The 9906-nt window shown below is 35.9% G+C and overlaps 1 protein-coding gene across 1 annotated transcript; it reads right to left on the reverse strand.

The window, feature by feature from the left end:
• Window positions 1–8052: 8052 nt before the first annotated feature.
• h2ax1 (H2A.X variant histone family member 1) lies at window positions 8053–9018 on the reverse strand. Its single transcript, XM_008402387.3, has one exon. The coding sequence runs from the start codon at window positions 8666–8668 to the stop codon at window positions 8282–8284; it is 387 nt and encodes a 128-aa protein (XP_008400609.1). The 5' UTR covers window positions 8669–9018; the 3' UTR covers window positions 8053–8281.
• Window positions 9019–9906: the final 888 nt, after the last annotated feature.

Below are 9906 nucleotides of genomic sequence, written 5' to 3' on the forward strand. Positions count from 1 at the left end.
ACCAGAAATATTTGAAGGAGTAAAACAGAGGAAAACCAAAAGCAAAAAGGGTCAGAAGAAGCAGAAATCTTTGATATATGAATTTATAAAATTGATTAAAGATTGTAGAAGATCTTAAAAGGTAGTAAAACCAGTAAAACCAGAAGGCAAACAGAAAAGTAGACAAGCAGAATGCATAGACACAGATAAAAACAGAGCATAAGAGGAAAATACATTGAAAGAATAGGAGAAAGTGTGACAAGGTTGTACTCCAGAGGAGTTTAACAGAAAACAGTAAAACCTGTAACAATGATAGTAATAATTCCATAAAGTAGACACTCGTGGCTACATTTTAATGCATAAAATATTTCTCTACAGTGAAATATGTATGAACAGCATAATTTTGTTTCTAAAAGTGCAGAAAAAGTTCAAAAACGGCAGTTACTAGAGTGGACACTCTAGTAACTGAAATCAGTTACAGAGTTCCACCATAGGAAATAATGGGGCAAAAGATTTGCACAAAAGGGCAATTATTTCAAAAAGTATAATAGTGAAGTTTACCAAAAGATATAGCTCCATTCTCCTGAAGAAGCTGAACGTTTTGATATATAAATTAGTACAATTAGTGAAAGATAGTGAAAGTAGTTAAACGACAAAAAACGTACGGAAGACAGAATAATAATAATAATAATAAAGGGAAACAGAAACACTATAAGTGAGAATGCATTGAATGCATTCTCACTGACTAGAAAAATAGCTGTTCCTAGCGAAACAGCCGTGAGAATGCATATTTGCAGAATGACTGCTGCAGAAATGCAAGAAAATGTGGAGAAAAGCTTAAGAAGTAGAAGAAAGCATGAGAAATTGCAATAGTTGAAACAGTTGAATAGTGAAACATAGCAAACTGCAGAAATTAGCTGAAGCTGAAATTAGTACACAAACAGAAATATTTAAAGATGTGCAACATAACATAAAGTGCCAAATAAGCATATTTGCAGAATAATTGATGGAGAAATATGAGAAACTTGAGAACAAAGAGTAAGAAATTGGAAAAAAGCATAAGAAAGCTAGTCATACATTGTAGAAATCCTTTGCCAAGTAGTGAAACTTAGCAAAAGTATTGCAGAATTCAGCTGAAGAAGCAGAAGTTTGTGTGCAACATGAATTATTTGATAAAGTCAAAAAGTGAAACAGAGCGTAAGAAAGAGCACAATTAGCACACAAGGAAATTAGTGCAAACCCAGAAATAGTTTAAACAATTGAACAGTGAAACAGCAATAAGCATAAAAAATTAGTGGAAACAGTAAACCAGAAATATTTGAAGGAGTAAAACAGCAAAACCAAAAGCAAAAAGGGTAAGAAGAAGCAGAAATGTTTGATATATGAATTTATAAAATTGATTAAAGATTGTAGAAGATCTTAAAAGATAGTAAAACCAGTAGAACCAGAAGGCAAACAGATAAGTAGACAAGCAAAATGCATAGAAACATGGAAATAGTTGAAACAATTGAATAGTGAATATACTATATTAATAGTATAATAGTGAATTAATAGTGAATTATATTGTATAAATTATATAATATATAAATTATAGCAGAATTCAGCAGAAGAAGCAGAAGTTTGTGGGAAACCTGAATTATTTGAAAAAGTCAAAAAGTGAAACAGAGTTTAAGAAAGAGCATAATTGAAACAAAAGGAAATTAGTGCAAATCCAGAAATAGTTGAAACAATTGAATAGTGAAACAGCAATAAGCATAGAAAATTAGTGGAAACAGTAAACTAGAAATATTTGAAGGGGTAAGAAGTAGAAGAAAGCAGAAGAAAGCGGAAGAAATAGAAATAGTTGAAACTATTGAATAGTGAATATACTATATTAATTTATTTAATAGTGAATTAATAGTGAATTATACTGTATAAATTATATAAATTATATAATATATTAATTATAGCAGAATTCAGCAGTAGCAGGAGGTTGTGTGCAACCTGAATTATTTGAAAAAGTCAAAAAGTGAAACAGAGTTTAAGAAAGAGCATAATTGAAACAACAGGAAATTAGTGCAATCCCAGGAATAGTTGAAACAATTAAATAGTGAAACCGTAATAAGTATAAAAAATTAGTGAAAACAGTAAACCAGAAATATTTGAAGGAGTAAAACAGAGGAAAACCAAAAGCAAAAAGGGTCAGAAGAAGAAGAAATGTTTGATATATGAATTTATAAAATTGATTAAAGATAGTAGAAGATCTTAAAAGATAGTAAAACCAGTAGAACCAGAAGGCAAACAGAAAAGTAGACAAGCAGAATGCATAGAAACAGATAAAAACAGAGCACAAGAAAAAAATACATTGAAAGAATAGGAGAAAGTGTGACAAGGTTGTACTCCAGAGGAGTTTAACAGAAAACAGTAAAACCTGTTGCAATGATAGTAATACTTCCATAAAGTAGACACTAGTGGCTACATTTTAAAGCATAAAATATTTCTCTACAGTGAAATATGTATGAACAGCATAATTTTGTTTCTAAAAGAGCTGAAAAAGTACAAAAACGGCAGTTACTAGAGTGGCCACTCTAGTAACTGAAATCAGTTACAGAGTTCCACCATAGGAAATAATGGGGCAATAAATTTGCACAAAAGGGCAATTATTTCAAAAAGTATAATAGTGAAGTTTACCAAAAGATATAGCTCCATTCTCCTGAAGAAGCTGAACGTTTTGATATATAAATTAGTACAATTAGTGAAAGATAGTGAAAGTAGTTAAACGACAAAAAACGTACGGAAGACAGAATAATAATAATAATAATAAAGGGAAACAGAAACACTATAAGTGAGAATGCATTGAATGCATTCTCACTGATAATAAAGGGAAACAGAAACACTATAAGTGAGAATGCATTGAATGCATTCTCACTGAATATAGAGACATTCTATTGGGTGTAGAACAATAGGTGCCTGCCATGCAATGCATGGAGGCAGTACTGACTTGCTTCGCAAGTCAGTACTGCTCTCCTTATGCATTGCTATGGCATGCCCCTAATAAAGAGACATTCTATTAGGTGTAGAACAATAGGTGCCTGCCATGCAATGCATGGAGGCAGTACTGACTTGCTTCGCAAGTCAGTACTGCTCTCCTTATGCATTGCTATGGCATGCCCCTAATAATAATAATAATAAAGAGGCGTTCTATTAGGTGTAGAACAATAGGTGCCTGCCATGCAATGCATGGAGGCAGTACTGACTTGCTTCGCAAGTCAGTACTGCTCTCCTTATGCATTGCTATGGCATGCCCCTAATAAAAATGTTTTACAGAAAATGTTCAGCAAATACATATGAGCCTCCGTTCTAATCGCACTTTAGCCATTTCCCGAATCAGAAGCTACAATCGAAAGCCAACTTCAGCTTCGATCCAGACAGTCAGGAACGCCGCCATAGCTAGAGAACCGAATTGACGTTTCCTTCTGTGCAGCCCGGTTCTGTGTAGGATCCTGCTCAGAGTAGCTATTAATAGTTTTAACCACAGTGCAAAGCCGCATCCGTATCCGTGTAGACCAAACATGAAGGGAAACCTGACCAATTCATGTCAGCCACTGTACTAGCGTAGCATAATACCGCCACTTCCTGGACATAAAATTATCACGTTTTAACAAGATACGTATCACGTTTTAACAAGATACGTATCACGTTTTAACAAGATACATATCACGATTTAACAAGATATGCATCACGTTTTAACAAGATACTTATCACGTTTTAACAAGATACATATCACGTTTTAACAAGATAACTATCACGTTTTAACAAGATAGTATCACGTTTTAACAAGATAGTATCACGTTATAACGTGATATGTATCACGTTTTAACAAGATAGTATCACGTTATAACGTGATATGTATCACGTTTTAACAAGATACGTATCACTTATAACGTGATAGCGCTCGAATTTTTTTTTTCTTGTGTGATAGCAATGCGCTTCCGTAGTCTTTGTATAGTAATTCTAGTTAGGTTATTTTTTTGTTTAGATCTTCAGGTTTCTCTAGCTCTATGTTCCTTAGTTCTTGTTAGATCAGCCTTGTTTCTATTTAGGTTCAGTTATGGTTTCTTTAAGTTTTCTTTACTCTTAGTGTCTTTTGTATTAGAAGCATTTTTCAGCTCCCCATTTCCTCCCTTTTGGGTTCCCCAGCAGATCTCCTTAGTTTCCATGTGCCACCTTCTCCCCAACCCTCAGCCAGCTCCTGTGTCAACTACTCACACCTTCAAACACTCTTCTCATCTAGCTAGGCCATTGTTCCAATTACTACCTCCCAGTACTTAAGTTCCTCTTTTTCAGCCACAACTCACCAGTCTGTCTTGTTGCACTGCTTATTTCCATGCTTGTCATTCCCCCAGTGTTCTTTAGAATCGCTTTGCGTTTCAGTTTTGGATTTGCTTTGGTTTGTTTTTGTGTTTCTGGTGGATATTAATTTTTTGTAAGTTGGACTCTAATTTTGTTAATTAAATTTTCTAAATCGCACCATGTCTTTACTTGCTGCTTTTGGGTCCACCACACCACATCATGACAAGATAATATTTAGATTTTGTTGTATAGATCCATGACAGAAATACATTGTTTATTTTAATTATTTTGACAACCATGTCGTTTGTCGGTCAACTAGCTAAGTATTACCTTATTTAATTTATTATTCTTAAATCTGGGGTAAACCTATTGAGGGAGAACCCAGTGTAAGGAGTTAATAAGATGGTAGAAGATTGATTCAGACAATGACTGCCCTCAGTTTGGTAGTCATTTAAAAAAAACTTCATAAGGTGGGAATGTGTGCTGAACACTTTGCTAAGCATTCATCCAATGGACATCCAACCATTGCTTATACTCACTTATCCTTGCTGGGATAAAAACAATATTTAAATATTTCAGGTAATAAACATACGTGTAATGATATATATTTTTAAATAAATATTTTATGTGATTAAAGTAAACAAAGTAATTAAAGTAAATTACAATCAGACATCTGTTGGACACTGGGTTTTTGGGTTTGTTTTGCTTTTCATTTTATTTAGCTTCATGTTTTAGTTCACTTTAGCCCTTCATGGTCCTTTTGATATTATTAGAGGTATTTAGTGTAGTTAGAATTATATTATTGCTTTTCCTTGTTTATCTGAGTCCATCTCAAGCCTTATTTAATGACTATAGTTTAATTCTATTTTATCCTTCTAGTTATTTCTTATTTCAGCCTCCCTGCAGGGTTTCTAGTAATGTTTATTTCTTAATTTGATCACCATAGGTTCAGTTATTCTTCCATGTCTGAGTCTGTAACTTTCTTTAGTTATTCTAGTTGGGTTATTTCTTTGTTTAGATCTTCTAGTTTCTCTTGCTCTGTGTTCCTTAGTTCTTATTGTTGGATCAGCCTTGTTTCTATTTAGGTTTGGTTATTGTTTCCCTCATATCTTTCTCTCCCAGTTTACTCTTAGTGTCTTTTGTATTAGAAGTATTTTTCAGTTTCCCGTTTCCTCCCGTTTGTGTCCCAGCAGATCTCCTTAGTTTCCCTGTTCCACCTTCTCCCCAGCCCTCAGCAGCTTCTGTGCCAAATTACTCACACCTGCTGTCACTCTTCTCATTTAGGCCATTAAGCTGCTGAAGCTCCTCTTTTCAGTCACAACTCACCAGTCCAGCTTGTTACCCTGCTCACTTTGTTATCCCTTTGTTATCCCTTGTGTCTCCTGTTTCATTGTGTTTAGGATTTCCTTGTTTTTCCTGGATTTTGGATTTAGTTAGTTTATTTTGTTCATTAAAATAACATCCACATAAAGTAAGTCTACTGCCTACTGCATTTGTGTCCACCGCCACATCATGACACAAACCAGATGAAAGAGCCCATCTTTAAACATTTATGTGTAATTAAACAATAAAGGTGACACAATTTATGAATTAGATCACACTTTAATAAATATTTGTTGTATTTAACATATTTCAGGTAAGTGAACATATAATGAAATAGATCCTGTCCTAGAATTTTATGCAATTGAACATTATGGGTAACAAGTAATGATCATCTGAGGTAATACATTTTATGGATATTTTTTAAAATATAATTTTGGTTAAAAAATAAAGGGGTCAAAATGGAATAAAAATATGCATAATCTATATAGTTTAGTAGAATAATTTCACACAGATTTTGAGTTAATAGGTCACATGACTTGGAAGCTATTTAAGAAAAATACCAAATTTTGACTACAGAAATAGCTAAAAAATAAAAAGTGTTAAAATGTAATAAAGGTGAGTGTGCCTTATCTATACAATCTAGAACAATTTCAAACATATTGAGTTACTGGGACACGATTTGGAAGCTACTGAAGAAAAAATTTAATATTAAAATTATTAAAATTATTGAATATGACTTAAAATTTTAATATAGGATAGTGTGCCTCGTGTAATAGCATGAATTACCACTTTTTTGTATCAGTTGGTCACAAGGCAAAGCATTTATTTACAGTAGTGTTCGGAAATTGACGGTCCCGATGTGAAACTCCGAGCGCTTGAGGAGGGACCAGTAAAGAACAGCTGGCCGAAATTAGCGTTCATAAATCGGATCAACCTTGAGCTGAACGTCCCTTACTCCGCAGAGCGCGTGATATCCAGTATCCAACTTGAAAACAACTTCACTGAGGTCGGTAACACAATGAAAACACCGGAGTTCTGAATAGTTTGTTTTGGTCTTAGGACACCAAAAATGGCTCCGAGCGACGTAAACGTCATACGCTGTGACGTCAGCTCCAAAGCTCTATAGTTAAAAACTGTGAGCTGCGCGGAAGTAAATAAAAGAGAGAAGTTCATGCTGAGAGAGAAACTCCTTCCTAAAGATGAAGCTATATCACAGATTTTTTTAAAAAAATTAAAACGGGAGACCGCTGCTAGTGCAATGGTCCCATTTCTAAATAAAGTATGAGACTGACATGGTCCGTCCCCGCCCCTTTCTGTTTGCCGCAGCGAGGTCCTTCTCGTCTACTTGGCCAGAACTTTCCCACGAAGATCCTCTAAAGAGCACTCACACAAAACTGAATCGTAACAGACTTCAGTCAAAACTGTAACACATTATATACTGTTGTTGAACCCGTGTTATCGCAACTGTTTTACTTCATTACTTTAACATCATGTTATTGTTGCTGCTATTGTACCACAACTTTTGTTAGATGACCATTTTTATTGAATTGAGATAGTCATTTCGCTAAAACCTAACATTAAGAAATATACCTTTGTGTTCTGTGAACAAAAATATTTACTGAATCTGTATTCTGTTTTTGTACATTTTAAAGGATTTATGGGAATATGTAGATTTCATTATATTTTGTAGACTGATATGCACATTCTATAAAATTACAATAACATCAACAGTTTACTGTTATTAAATAGTAATATACTGTTCAGGTTAATAACATGAACTGTAAAATAAAATGTCTTGCCAACATTTACTGTTATTTTACTGTAATTCAACTACAGTAATGTACAGATAATATAAATCAGAAACATCAAAATTCAACATTCTTCCTTGATGGAATGTCAGCCAGTTGTCTGTTTTTGATGGAGATGTATCAGCAGCCTCTCCGCAACCCTGCAGTGACAAATGGGCTGGCTGGCTGGATTTGGAGACAAAAGGGTAAAACCTTCATGTAAATGTAAATGTGTTTAAATGGCATAGTGTACTATGAAGTAGTCAGATTTTACTGTTTATAATTGTAAATTATGGTGATGTGTGACTTTCATAAAACAGCTGTGCTAAATATAAAGTTTAGGCAAGTATATTTGCAGAGCGACATACTCCAATCTCTGTGTATATTGGTCTGCTACTTTAGAACAACCAGATACCAAGTAATTATAATTGTTTTTAAAGAACAACATAATTGGTCAGCATGATACAGTTGGCATTTATGTTTCTATGCTGAAACACAAGCTGAGAGGCATACAGATGAAATGGCAGAACTGATAAGGCTTCTGGAAATTTGTCAGGGTGGAAAAAAGGAAGAGAACACTGGGTATGGATTTATAGGAGCTCGCTGCCACATCTGTAAAAATACCCGTAAGACAAAAAAAAGCATCTTTAATAAAAGCACCACAAATAAACAACACACCCAAAATTAGCTTACATCAGAGCTGTTCAAAATCAACTTTCAGGACTGCTTAAAAAGTAAGAACGGTTTGTTCCACAGCATCAAGCATGAAGTTTATTATAGAAAACAGCAGAAACCGAAGCGCTGCCTCGAGTTAGAAAGACGGTGATATAAAAGCGGTAGCTCCACTACAGCGGCTTTCTTCACTTGATCTTGGCAGGTTTCTCGGTTTTCTTCGGGAGGAGGACAGCCTGGATGTTGGGCAGGACCCCCCCTTGAGCGATGGTCACACCTCCCAGTAGCTTGTTGAGCTCCTCGTCGTTACGCACGGCAAGCTGCAGGTGGCGGGGAATGATCCGGGTCTTCTTGTTGTCCCTCGCCGCGTTGCCTGCCAGCTCCAGGATCTCGGCGGTCAAATACTCCAGCACCGCCGCCAGATATACCGGGGCTCCGGCGCCGACGCGCTCCGCGTAGTTGCCTTTGCGGAGCAGCCTGTGAACTCGACCAACCGGGAACTGGAGCCCGGCTCGAGAGGATCGAGATTTGGCTTTGGCCCTGGCTTTGCCTCCGGTCTTCCCTCTGCCAGACATGGCTACAGATGGTGGTTTATCCCAGAGCGGTACGGGGAAACGCCTCAACCTTTATGTGGCGTAACTTGGTGACTGATGATGTCTCCTCTTCCGGTGTTCCTCACGTATCAGTGAGACGCACGACTGTAAATCCGTTGCAGCAATACGTTAACCCCTCCGCCATATTGAGAGGAACACGGGGCGGTCTTGTGAGCGAGGAGCTGCAGTTTTCACATGGTTTACTTCTTCTAAACTAACCCTAAAAATTAAGCGAGTATTACCAAGCTGTTTTAAAGATAAACCTTATCGAGTCTACAGTGTCGATTAACTACCGCAGTAGATCACAGTAGCTACCAAGACTAAAACAGCTTTTCTCTTCAATTCTACATTTGAATTTAAATATTTAAAATTGCCCTTTACTGGAGCCCAGCTCCAGAAACCTATAATTTAATGATCAAATGATTTCAGCTGGATTCTCAGGCAGTGCCATCTGTGCCAATAGCAGATTGCACTGAATCTGGTCTTACTGTGCCATCGCAACCATGAAGTGTAAATAATTTTTAGTGACTTGAAGTCAGATGTGAACTGGAATGTCCCATCTGTTGTTGAATAACTTTATCTGGATTTTCAGCACTATTACTAAACTCCCAGCTCCAGTCTTTGCTGATCCTCCAAGAATTAGAAATATCCAGAAAACATTTCAACCTGCAAAATACTCTTACCATCAGAATATGTGGATTCCATTTATTTGCTTGTGAATGGAATTCATGTCACTTATTTTGGAACTAGGTATACTACTTGTTTAAAAGTTGAAATGTCTCATTAGATCATGAGACATGCACCTTCCTGGTGCATAGTGCAGGTAGGGTTCCATGCGACTGTCCTGAGTCCGGCTCCTCATCTGAGACCTCTTGCTGCATGATTTGGATGTCAACCTACTCTTCTATAAAATACAATTAGCAGAACTACATGTTTAAAAACATGAAATTTACAAGCAATTCAAACCACTTCCTTTTCCCTTTAAATCTGCCATTTATTTTTTTCATGAAGGGTATTGCCAGTTGAAAAAAAAAAAAAAGAAAAACAGTGATGGAGGTAGGTGTGTATGTGCCAATAAACAGAACACTCTTCCATATGGTTGCCCTGGTCAAAAAAGTTCCGATGTTTAAAAGGTACACTTAAAAAATATCCAAAGTTATGAGTTGGTCTAAGGAAGCAATTCATCATGCAATAAGTCAGATATGTTTCCACCCAAAATA

The sequence above is a fragment of the Poecilia reticulata genome, chromosome 14, assembly GCF_904066995.2.
Source record: "Poecilia reticulata chromosome 14, P_reticulata-male-v2, whole genome shotgun sequence".
NCBI lineage: Eukaryota > Metazoa > Chordata > Actinopteri > Cyprinodontiformes > Poeciliidae > Poecilia > Poecilia reticulata.